Source organism: Anomalospiza imberbis, chromosome 1 (assembly GCF_031753505.1).
Source record: "Anomalospiza imberbis isolate Cuckoo-Finch-1a 21T00152 chromosome 1, ASM3175350v1, whole genome shotgun sequence".
NCBI classification, from domain to species: domain Eukaryota; kingdom Metazoa; phylum Chordata; class Aves; order Passeriformes; family Viduidae; genus Anomalospiza; species Anomalospiza imberbis.
Genome location: NC_089681.1, coordinates 147,868,711 through 147,881,364, shown reverse-complemented (window position 1 = coordinate 147,881,364; position 12,654 = coordinate 147,868,711). Strand labels below are relative to the sequence as shown.

Here is a 12,654-nt window from a genome sequence, read left to right as displayed (position 1 = left end):
CAGTGTAACAGCATGGTCAAAACTCCCCTTCTTCTCCTTCCCCGGTGCTTCAGGCTCTGCCTCCTATGCCCAACCAAGCACTGGCACAGACTGTTTTCTTGGGTGAGTCACTTCTGTGTTCCTACCTGCTTTTTGTTAGGCCATAGTGCAGCATAAGACACTCTGGTCTGCTGACACAGGAACCACAAACACACCCCTGATGTGTCAGCGGGACATTACTCTCAGCTGGTTATTTGAATTTCTTTCCAGAAAAAAACCACCTTTTCCCAGCAGAAACCTGAAGATTTCTTCCTAACAACCCCATGGAGAATCATGGAATGGTTTGGGTTGGAAGGAACCTTACAGGTCATCCCATTCCACCCCCCCCGCCATGGGCAGGGATACTTCCACTAGACCAGACTACTCAAAGCCTGAAGCTGAGGAGGTTTGTGGTCCAGAGCTCCATCTCACCACAATGAAAACATACATCCAAGAAACAAGAGTCATTGTACACCGACATCATGTAAAAGTTAAAAAATGCTGTGCAGCAGGGCAAGGACATTGACTCCCAACTCTATAACATCATTTAGCATGAGAAGCACAATCACTGCACTGAAATAGATGTGCAAATCCTGCCTGAAGCATGTGGCAAGACTGTGTCTTGCTTAGCATCCTCTGTAAAATACCAAATACACACTTAGCATGCAAAATTCCAGAGTGCCTTTCAAGGGTCAGGACCCCCCTACTTGCAAAACATCAATCACACACTTTCTGAACAAAATATATTCAGCACACAGTGGTGTTCAGAGGGAAAATCATGTTTGGCCAAGGCAGGAGTGCCTTGATCACACACAGCACCACAATAACCATCGTGTTAATACACTGCACTAGGAAGCTTCAGACACTGAGACATCAGAAATGTTAACCTTTGGCTTATCTAGCTCAGGTTTACAGCAAGCAGGAAGCCAAATAAAACAATAGCTGTCACGGCAGGAGTGGGGCTTTGAGTTCACTGAGGAGCTAGTTAGGGATGGCAGTGTTAATCTGTATTGTTGCACTGTTCTCACAAATCTGCTGATCTGATAGAACTCAATTACAGGTGCTATAAAACAAGTCTCCTCCTGCCCACTCACCCCCTCCCACCTGCTTACAGACCAGGTTTAACTCAGTTTTTTTGGTTTAAAAGGGTAGAAAGCCCTTCTGGTAAAACCTAAGGAACTCGGGTGAGTAAATGACTATTTCCCACTTCCAACCACTCCGTGCGTCCCACTCGCATCCACTGGGGCTGTGCCCCCAGAGAGCAGGAACTAGCAATGAGTTCATAGCCAGGCACACAACTTATGAAACTCCCCGGGTTTCCTCTTTCATCAGCAGCCTCTGCCTGGTTCCCTGGGCTCTTACAGCAACAGGCAACACCACCGAGCAGGGCTAAAACTGGGCAGGAGAAGGGCACTGCCCCGCAAACACCCTCAATCACAGGCACTTCAGAAAGCCCAGCAAGAGATTTGGGAACCGAGCCTTAGCCCACATTCTTTGATGCCTCCAACGAAGCTGTTCACACATCTGGCGTGTGGTTACAGGCAAACGAAAGCAAAGGAAACCTCGGGAAATTAAAAATAACCCTGGTGCTTAGGGTGGAGCGCTGGGAAAAGAGAAAGGAAGCGGCCGGCGGGCCTGCCCAAGCTGTCCCTTACCCAGCCTGATGCCATTCAACGCGGCCACTCTACGGCTCTGCTCCAGCAGCATGTTCTCCTGGGACACGCTGCGCTTGGGCTGCCTCCGGATGCACTGCATGATCCAGCGTGGGGCTCGGGGAGAGGCGGCGGCCGGCGGGAGGGCTGGGGGGCCGTGCCACCCCTGCAGGGATCCCTGCTCATCCAGGAGCTCCGGCGGTGTCACACGGGGCTCCAAGGAGCGAGCGCGGGCAGCGGGACAGCGGGAGCGCAGCACGGCAGGGGAGGGCAGAGTCCGGCTGGGGGTGGGACTGTGGCAAGTCTCTCCTCCTGCTTCACACGCTGGATGCAAAATTAAGCCGAGGAGCCTGCCGGCAGCTGCCCAGGTAGAAGGGACAAGTTTTCCACCAGTCGTGCGCCAGTGGGATTTTACGCATCGTTTCCAGAGGCTGGAGGAGTCGCAGATATTGTTTGTGGCTCCTAATCGCTGCCTTGGGCTTGTCAGCTTGTCCTGCCCACGAGCGCCTGGATGCGAGCGAGCCTGGCTCCACCCTTTCTCCTCTGTGCGGAGCTGCTCCGTGCTGTTCCCGGCGACAGGCACTGAACACGGTGCCTAGAACACCTCCTAGCCAGGGCAGGTGTGACCCGAAAGATGCTCGGAAACTGAGTTTTAATTCTCCTCCTTTTCCACCAACGGAAGAGTATTTTCCTAAGGGTGCGGAGAGTGCCTTCTCTGCCACCGATTTCCTGTGTGACTTGGGTGAGTCACTGACCCCACATTTCTGCATAGCTTTGGGTTTATTCTCGTAATTCAGATTTACCCTGCACCCTGGTATAGGAATAATCCTCCTCGGGGATTTAACAAATCACTGATTACATAGAATCACGGAATAATTCAGGTTGGAATGAACCTCTGGGGCTCTCTTGTTCAACCACCCTTAGTGAAGAGTCACCTTCAAAGGGAGATCTGGTTGCTTGCAGCCTTGTCCAGGTGAGTTTGATTATCTCTAGGGACAGAGACTCCAAAACCAATTCAGATACCCATACAAGAGCTCAGATGTTCTCAGAAGAATTTCTACGTTATGAGCAGTTTAAATTTCCTTTGCTGAAACTCAGTCATTCCCCATTGTCCTGGCAATGGCTGGGACTAAATCCATCTCTTCCCTAACAACGACCTTTTCTGAAGGGAAAAACAGCAGCTATACACACACACACCTTGTCACAGACTTTTTTTTTTTTTTTTTTCTATTTTGTCACTGCCTTTGCAAGCTGCTGCTGTAAGGGTGAAGGTCCTGCAGGGACAGGGGTCAAGCAGGGGGGGATGTCCCTTATGGTAGAATCAGCACATACCCAAGAAACTTAATATCAAAACCACACTGGTTTAGTCACTGTTTTCGACCAAAATGAAGGCTCTCCAACACCAGCCCCTCATCATAGTCAACACAGGTTTTATGAACATTATCTCTGTTTCTGGTGTCTGTCAATCCAGACATCTTCCCCTTCTTTCTCAGCAGTTTGAAGGAAGCCCTAGCAGCCCTCACAGGGAAGCACGGAGCACTGGGTTGTTTGACCAGCACAAGGACAGGGTCAGAGTCATTAATCACTGCCATACACCACGGGTGAGAAACTCTCTGGGGACAAGACAGAGCCATTGCATGGCCTTGAACAGCAGTACATCTAATAACTCTTTATTTATACACAGCCATTGCAGACCACAGACAGCAAAGGAGAATAAAGACAATTTCTGGATGGGACATTGCTGAACACGGTAGCCAGATTGTCAGTGTGTTTGGGAAACACCTCCAGCTCTTCTGGCCCCCTGCACAGACAGGGGCTGGATGTCAGAGCTGTAATCTTCACAGCACTCTCCTGGGAGCTTTGTTTTTGCCCTGGCAAGGAGGCGAGCACCATGATGTAATGGCTGGATGATATTTATTAGTTATCAGTCTCTGAGCACTTCCCATATTTCACATTGTGCTGGAGGGGACTGATCTAATTAAAGGAGTGGGGAAGTCTCCTGTAATTGCCTTAGCAAAACAATTTACTTCTACACACCAGCTCTCTCCTGGTCCAGCAGCAACCAGCATCCCATAGGGATTGATCTGGGAACACAGAGAGCCCCTGTGCTTCACTTTCTCATTAATTCCTAATAGCAGTGCCAGTGACAGCTCTGCTCAAAGCTTTCCATGCCCTTGGAGAACATTTTACTGTACTTAGCCCTGAAATTTGCCCACACACTAAGCACAGGGTCAGCATTCAATGAGTTTAGATACCTCTCCAGAACAGCAATGGGCAAGTTCTGCTGTTGTGAGGGCTTCAGAGATGTAAAGCAGTTCAAATCAGTTTGTTTGTAAAATGAAGATTAAAGAGATAAATCGGGACAGAAATTCCCTCCTTTGGGAAATGACTGAGCTGGATTTATTGTGGTCTTGAGGTCATTTAATGACATTGTCACAACTCACAGAAGAAGCCTGCTGGGTAAGTGTGACATGGGTACTGATGTTACACGATGCTGCTGTCACACTCCTGCATGGGAGGAAGTGATTCCTGCAAATGGCTCGTGGAAAAATTCTTCAAGCCTTATTCACTGCAGGTAACTGCACCTCAGTGGGTCGTGCAATTTTACCCATGTGACCAATCCCAATTAAATAAATGGCCCTGGTCACATGAATGAAGTTATCCACGTCCCTGTGCCCAGGACTGGGGCTGTGCTCATCAACCTATTGATTCCAGCTGGATTACTCACAGAGCAAATGGAAATTGATGGGAACAAGGATGGCAGAACATGGTCCCAAAGTTAGCAAAGTGCTTGAATATCCAGGAAACAGGCACTTGCAGATGGAGTGGCTGCAGTGTCTGGTAGGAAATGGGCTGTGTGAGAACACTACAATCCACAGGCTGCTCTTCAGATGATTTTCCAAAATTAATTAATCTCCATCACATCCTTTCACAAGGGAGCTAAGGAAGCACTATTTCTGCTTCACACTGGGAGAAGCAGGTTGGCTTTTGAGTTCTTTATTAGGCCTGCACTTGTTCTCCCACCACCATCATATTTAGGCAACACCAAAAGTCATACAACCCAAATTGTGATCACAGTCTCTTAAGAACACATTGACAAAAATAACATGACAAAACTCAGCTGCTGATTTGCCCAGACTTGTGATAATTTAGCAGCAGAATAAAAATACCTGTGCTGGTGATGACCTCACCACTTCCCCATCACATCATGCACATGATGCAAATTAGAACTAGTAATGCCTATGGGAACTACATATCAAATAATAAATGTCATGTTCAGGGGAGATTTTCCCCTAAAGAAGCCAAAGGTTGTGTCTTGCCCTGTATTTGTTACCAAGAAAAAAAAAAAAAAAGTCTATTTTACATGATGCCATTCTTATTACTAAAGAATGTGACAGAAAGGTGCTTTCCATATCTGCAGGGTCCCACCTGCCCTGTCCTTCCCTCTGGAGTCTGCTCCTCACTTCATCCATGCCCTGCCATATTCCACCTGCAGAAACCCTCTTTCCTCCTTCTCTGCTACCTCCAGGACCCCACTCACCGCTCTCAGCTTATTCTCCCCAGTGACACCTCACATCCTCTGAGAACCAAGCCTTGCTGCTTGGCACAGCTTCTCAACTCCAGCAGAAAATGCCTGTGGATCCTCTATACCAGCACTTTCCCTCTTGCTCCCTGTGGGGAAGTGGGGGTCAGGGAGTGGGTGCCGAGTCCAGATTCATGGGTGCATCCCTGGCCAAGGATGCTGCTGCTCGTTCCCAGTGGGTGCCTCTGCAGAGCATGTGGTATGTACCAAGTTCCACCTTGTGGTCACACTGAGAACGAGCTTCTCCAGCGGCAAACCTTACATTGGCTTTTCTAGCCCTGTCCCTTTCCTGAATGCCTGAGGGGTCCTGCTGAGCTGGGGCAGAAACCATACACAATAAACCTTAAAAATCCATACAGGAGGAGTTCTCCCAAGTCTCGTGTTGTGTTGATCTCCAGACCACTGCCTAAAGCTTCCCTCTGCCTGCGCACTGGCCAGGAGCCGTGTGATGGGATCAGCACTGCCCAGCATTTCTCAGCCCCACTTTCTCTCTGGATGTCTCACCTTGTCTGAACGGTCTCTGGCAGGAGAATGGTCCCTCCTCCAGCTCCAACAAGTCCATGCAGCCCGTCCTTCCCCTAAACAGGCTGGTCATATCCACAGTGCCCACTGGGAAGGGCTGCAAGCCCATCACCCAGACCATGCCATCTGCCAGCTTGCTGTGGATCAAATCCAGGCTGGGGAATGTGCTGGAAATGAAACAGTGCAGAGCCCTGGCCCTGCTTGGTGTAAACGAAGCCAGGCTGCCTGCTCAGACATTTCACAGACACACAAATCATGACTTTTATTTGTGAAAATCTTCAGACATCTTCCTGCCAGTCCAGGTCCCTCCCAGTGAGCTTGGATCAGTGCAGGGAACAAGCTGTGACCCATCAAAAGCTACTGCCCTGAGCTCTTGATGAATCCAGGTAAAACAAAACAGTCAGCTAAAGTTCATCGTGCTTGGGAACCCAAAACCAGACGGAAGGTTTGGTTTGCTGCTTCCACTGGTCCCTTCATCACAGTGCACACAGAGATTTGGCTGCAAAGAAAGTGTAAAAAAAATACTGGCTTGCAATAAATTACAGCTTTTCCAGTAGCTGGTGTGGAAAGAAAGTAATTGAAAAGAAGGATATCAGCTTGATGGAAAAGACCAGAATCAGCAGCCAGGAGTACTCGAACAGCTCAACTGCCCGACTCCCAAGTCATGTTTCTGGGAACATGCTGATGAAGATGTTCTCTTCGTAAACCCAAAGTCAGTTGTAGGTGGGTCCCAGCCTGATTTTCTAAAGGCCACTTAACAGCTTTTCTCCACATTTTCTTCAGGAGCTGAAATTTCTTTAATAGACAAAATGCAGGGCGCTCTCACCATACTGTAGCAGGGCAAAATTTGTGCAATAATTAAATTGCACAACTGAATTATGCAAAACTAGGGATTTTTTTTTCCCTAAAGGATTTATCTGGAATTTCTGTAACTCTAGCCAAAACCAGCCATTGAGACTTGTGTGGTACCTCAATACAGGGCTTTAAAAGGTACCATGTGAGGGAAAGCCTGAGGTGTGAGAATTTCTCCACACACAGTATTTAGGCTGGCTCATTTAAGGTGTGGAAGTATTTCAGTTTAGAAGAAACTGTCAAAATCTTCTCTGCCTGCACAAAGGAAAAAAAGAAACCTCTATGTCTAACCTAGGTCTGCAGCCTAGTCTGGTGGCTTGGCTGAGTGAGGACTGAGAACTTCCACCCACGGGAAGCACCTCAGAGACACATGGCTGAGGGTCAGTCTGCAGGATTTAATTATCTACAGCGCCAGCAAGGGGCCAGGAGAAGACAGGACACACTCCTCCTGCCTAGATCCCTATAAGCCTAAAATTTCTTAGACACTGGCACAGACCCAGCTGAATCCCACCCCACGTGATCACCAAGTGTTTATCTGCAGCTTTCCTTCCAAAATACCTTTTAAAGTTGATATCCCTGTACAGGAACATCAATTCTGCCCCCACATCATTGACACCTTTGGCTCCCAGCACTGCCTATCCAGGCAGCTGAGTTTCCATTCCTACAGAAACCATCTCTTCCCCACACACCTCTCCCTGTTGCTTTTCCCTGTAGCTGGCTGAATCCTTTCATCTCTGCTACCTGCAGCACTTTTCCAAGTGACTGCATTTCCCTCTTCTTCTTTTCTCACTTCCCCATTAAAATCTGTTTTTCCTCAATCATCCTCCTCTAGCCCTGTCTTAGCTACTTTTGGGCCTGATGGGGCTTTACACACTGGCAACAATCTCAGAACCAACTGTGGGCTTTAGTTTTACTAAAAGACATTGCTCAGATGGAAAATTCAGCAGCTTTTGTGTCAAAATAAAAATGACCAAAGTGAATTTTACTTGTCCTGTCTGAGAAAGGGACGTGTTGACTGTTTAATGTAATGGGATGTGTCAGTATCCCAAATTCCTCTGGACTATGGGGAACTATGGCCCACAAAACTCCCACGTGGTGGATTCAAGCACGACCTGCATCAAAGGTGTGTGCTGGGAGCATTTTGTTGCTAGGAAAGGAGATCAAAGTCACCAACTGCTCCAGAGCAGATCCCAGCTGATCCCAAGCTGCATTTACCTCCTCGCTTGAAGTGCAGAAGGAGCCTCCTCAGTGCTCCCAGCTCACAAGGGCAGGTGGAGAGGATTCATGTGGAAATTTCAATATAGATGTTAATCCTGAGGACTTGCTGGCAGAGGAAACAAGGAAATGGCCTGTCTTGTAGGATTTTACAAGCTGATTCTCCCCTTGGACTGTGGCAGAGGGCATTCCCCTCACAATGTACAGTGTCTTGGGTGAAAAGTCAGTGTATAAGAATAAGGCACAGTACAAATTAGCTATTCTACAATCTTCGAGCACAAGGGCTCCCAGTTCAGAAACAAACCAACTTCACGAGGCAAGAGTATTAATAGCCCACATTAATTCTGACATGGTAAATACAGCTGTTGTTCTATGTATTTTGGGGAAAAAAAGAAAAAAAAAAAGAGAAAACCTGAAAGAAAGAACCTGAATTTCAACATAGAGCCAGGGACAAAGCATATCCACAACTCACAGTATCAGAAATTTCTGACAAACTACATAGCAAAGTCTGATCCTGCTAAGAATTCCACATGTGAACAACTCCTCTTGTCTAAGTAGTCTGGCATTTGGAGTGACCTTGGCATTTGTGTGTATGTGTGTTATGTGTCAAGGAATTTCAGTAAATACTTTTTAAAATTCTTGGCTCATTCAACATTTGTGTATTTTTCTGCTTCATACAAAATAGTAGATTACCAGCCACTGAATTCTTCTTGGTTCCTAAACCCAGAGGATTAAATAATATTCACTGAAAAATAACCCACAGGCCAAAATGGGAAATGTTTTAAAAGTTCCAGATGTGTTTCCTAGCTTTCTTTCCCCAGTGGCTGTATAATGAATGAGATACCTACAAAAAGTATAACATTAACCTCTGGTTCACCCTCCTGTCATATTTCTACCATCTGGGAAAATCAGAGTGAAGATTTCATCAGCCTGGCGGAATCTTTCCACATTTCTGCTGGTAACACTAAAATGATTATGTTCATGGGTAATCACTTATTGTTCTATCAGTTTGTTTTTGTTTATAGCTTATTTGTAGTAAGAAAGCACCCATCTCATTAAATAAAAGAAATACTGGAGGCTTTTCCCATTTCTTCGGTATCAAAATATTCCATTTCAACCTGTAGCTGTCACAGCCCTGAGTTCTTTCTGCTCCTCAGAGTAAGTAAAATACAATGAAGTGGTAACAAAGCAGTACATAAAGTCAGGTGAGGGAATAAGGGGGGATATTTTATTACTCTATCAGACAAGCCTCCCGGGCTTGGCACCGACAGAACTAATCCTAAATCTCACTTGCTGCAAGGGCAGAGAGAACTTCTTTTTTTAGAAACATTACTTATTTTGTACATAGTATTTGCAGTGTCTCGGGGACAGCCCCTGAGCCCAGGTGTTTATCCAGGCTCTGCTGGCTCCACCAGAGCCCACAGAGTTTATTCAGCAGCGCACCCATCCCACTCTCAGTTTCCCATAAAGGGGAGGAGATCTGGATCCACTTTTCTGAACTTGCAGATGCCTCCCCAGCCAAGGCACTCTTCCTACCAACACAAAATACCAGAGAAAAATCTGTCCTCCCTCTCTGCAACAGCGCTGAAATGCCCCATTCCATCCAAAACAGAGAGAACGGGCAAGTGCAGAAGGGAGGCGAAGAGAGGAGGAAAAATAAAGCTCTTGGACAAAGTAAGAGAGCTGAAACACAAGAACAGCTCCCCAGACTTACTGTTGCAGGCGAGGAATGTGCCATTGGATGCCATGGCTGCAGCAGCAGCAGCGGCAGCGGCAGCGGGGCTCTGGCCAGCAGCTGTGCCCACACGTTAGCGCTGCCGCGGGGCGGCGGCCAGAGCCGCCAGGCTCCCCCTGCTCCTCGCCGCAGCGCTCCCCGCCGGCAGCTCCCTCGGCACGGGCTGCTCCGTGCCCTCGGCTGCAGCTGCGTCCTCGCTGGGGCTCCTCATCTACCGCTCCTCATCTACGGCTCCTCATCTACCGCTCCTCATCTACCGCTCCTCATTTATGGCTCCGGCACCCGCACGCCGCTGCCTGCCCCGCGCCCCGGCCGCGGCCAAGCGCCGCTCCGGCTCTGGCTCCTCCCTGCTCGGATTTGGCGTCTTCGGCGCTGGCCCGGCCTCCTCCTGCCCCTGGAGCTTCCCAGCGATGCTTCTTTTCCTGTGGCTGCCGCGTGTTCGTGCTCCGAAATCAGTCCTCGGTGGTCCGCAAATCAAGGAAAGGGTCTTAAGCAGATGCCACAGGCCAGAGTGTGACCTCTGTCACTTTTATGTGCTGGTGGAGGTATAATTCTTTTCACAAGTTAAAAAAAAAAACAAAAAAACCCAAAACCAAACACCAAAAAAAACCCCAGAACTTGCCAGTGTAGAAATAGAAACTGTAACCACAAAGGCTCGCAAAGGCATGAGCTTAGGGCAGAAAAAAAGTCGAGCTTTGCATTTGAGACAGTGAGACAGAAAAAACTGCACTGTCCTGAGGCTTTCAGTGAGTGGAACTGATTTCTTCCACTCTGTTCCCTCCTCCTGAATCAGGTATCTTTGAAGGGTAGAAAGATGGTGATGGCAAACAGGGAGAGGAAAAGGTAAGGAAACCAGTGTGGGGAAATAAGGTTTCCCTCTACTTGAATGTTTTTTAGTAATTGGCTTGTTATTGTTTATGTATGTTTCTGGTTATTTAGGTTATCCTGATGCAAATACTTGATGGAGTAATTGGCAAATTCAAAGCCCTCTCTCCTCAGCAGCTCCACTGACAGAAAAGTCTCTTCCTGATGGTGACAGATCTAGAAAACATGTGTTGAAAAATACTGTGGGACAGTTTGTCCCTCCCTGCCAGGAACTGGGCTGCTCTTCTGAGAGACCAGACCTTGCTCTCAGAGAGTTTTACAGTCCACAAATACAAGGCTGCTGCCACCACCCAAGGAAAATAGCCCTAATATAGCAAAACTCCTCATGCTAGGACAAAACTAACAAAGCCAAACAAGTGGAGCAATAAAAGAGCAGAGATTTCACCCCATGACTCCTCCCAAGTCCACTCTTCTACCTCACAGTCACCAGCATGGCATGGGGAGGGCTCATCTCCTGCTAGACACTTTCCAAAGGACCCAGGAAGGAACATTCTTGTTTCAAACCCACAGACATTGATTCAGATGGGGCAAACTGGCAGCTGCTGGCAGGCAGGATAGCAGCTGGAAGCACCCAGAAGATTCCTAGTAGGGCTCTAAAAGTCTCAAGGCAGGGGGATTTTGGGAGGACACTTCACAACCTGTCACCCTTTCAGGTGATGGGGAAGAGTACAGGAGGGAGTGTACAGGAAGGCTGCTGGAGGAGCCAGCCAGACTGGAAACTCCAGTAAAGCTGAGATGCTGAGGTCATGATGGTTTTCACAAGAGAGGAAAAGGAGAGAAGGGCAGTTCGAAAGTGGTGACACAAAATGGCATTGTAGTAACTCCTTCCCTGCTCTCTGTGTCACACCCCACTGTGCCCTCACACTGTCTGGCACAAGTCCTCACTCAGAGGTGGACTGGCCAGTGTCCCTGTGCCCTCTGTGGCAAAGGGAGCAGTGTAAGAGAGCTCCAGCACTCCCAGAAATGACATGGACCATCTTGTGGTTAGACCCTCTCACAGCAGCATGGGGTACAATGGCACCATCACTGCTGTGAACACAGCCATCATTAGCTCAGGCTGGACAGGGCTTCACCAAGAAAACACAACTGAGCTTCTCTGCCATCATCCCTTGAGACTAGAAGACCATCCCCTGCATTTACCCCTTCATGAGAGCCCACTGTATCTCTACCTTCTTGCCATGCTGCCTTTTCCACGGTCATAGCTGAAGTAGAAGCTGGAACCATAGAATCACTAAAGGTGGAAAAGACCTCCCAAGATCATCAAGTTCCACATTAATCCAGTACCACCATGCTCACCACTAAACCATATCCCCAGGTGCCACATCCAAATGTTGCCTGCCAGGAGGCCTCACGAAACCTTGCTGTACTATTCACTTTTTGCAATTCCATTTACTCTCCCTGCTTCTGTGCACATGCAGAAGCATCACCACTTAGGCTGCTGGGAGCACCTGGGGACCTTTCTGCCACCCTAAGCTAAGTCATCACCATTTCTAAATCCTTGATGGGCTGGACATGTGTGTGTGCTCAGAGCAAGCCAGGCAGTGACAGACAGTCTTGCACTTCTTGCATTCATCAGAAAGTCCAGCAGTCACCATCAGAGCGCTGGTATGCTGCAGCAGACACCCAGAACTGGAGATCCCACAGCACAGGTCTCATCACAGCTTTGTTTCAGAAGGCTACAGTCCTTTGACTTGTGTTTCTGCATGTGCTTGAATTCTCTTTCCTTTGCATTGCTGAAAACAATATACATCCAGAATAACAATGAAACCAAAGGGATGTGAGCTTCTGTGAGCTGCAGAAATCCTACTAATAAAAAACGTGCTAGGAATAATATAGCAATTTAAGAATATTGTGTGAATATGCATTTTGTCTTGTCCACACCATCACTACTGTGCTCATAGAGGAGCAAAGTCAAGGCATTTCTAGGCCTGGAGAAGGGCTAGAGGTTGGCACTGCCTTCCCAAAGCAAAGCTGCCACCTTTGCAGCTTTGCTTTGGGAAAAGTACAAGGTCAGAGCTGTGATATTTTACTGAGGGACAAGGCCTAAAGCCAGGACACATCTTGACTATCCCCTTTGCTCTCCAGCCACAGAGGTGAGGCTGGAAGGAGTTAAATGTCAGACAGGCTGGGTGAGGAGCCTCTGGAACACACCCTCCAACACAGATGACCCTATGCAAAGGTGCCAAGATCCT

At 48.0% G+C, this 12,654-nt stretch overlaps 1 protein-coding gene across 3 annotated transcripts in view; it reads right to left on the bottom strand.

Moving 5' to 3' along the window:
* Positions 1 to 12,654, bottom strand: part of PLCD1 (phospholipase C delta 1) — a 55,226-nt gene that overhangs the window by 41,311 nt on the left and 1,261 nt on the right. Inside the window, exon 1 of one of the 3 annotated variants that reach the window (XM_068175559.1) lies at positions 9,557 to 9,677. The exons of 1 other annotated variant lie outside the window; for it this stretch is intronic. In XM_068175559.1, the coding sequence (XP_068031660.1) occupies positions 9,557 to 9,590 (34 nt within the window). In that variant the 5' untranslated portion in view covers positions 9,591 to 9,677. Of the gene's footprint in view, positions 1 to 1,673; positions 2,009 to 9,556; positions 9,678 to 12,654 lie in introns of those variants that run through there. One more of the 3 variants, XM_068175556.1, reaches the window with a different exon arrangement.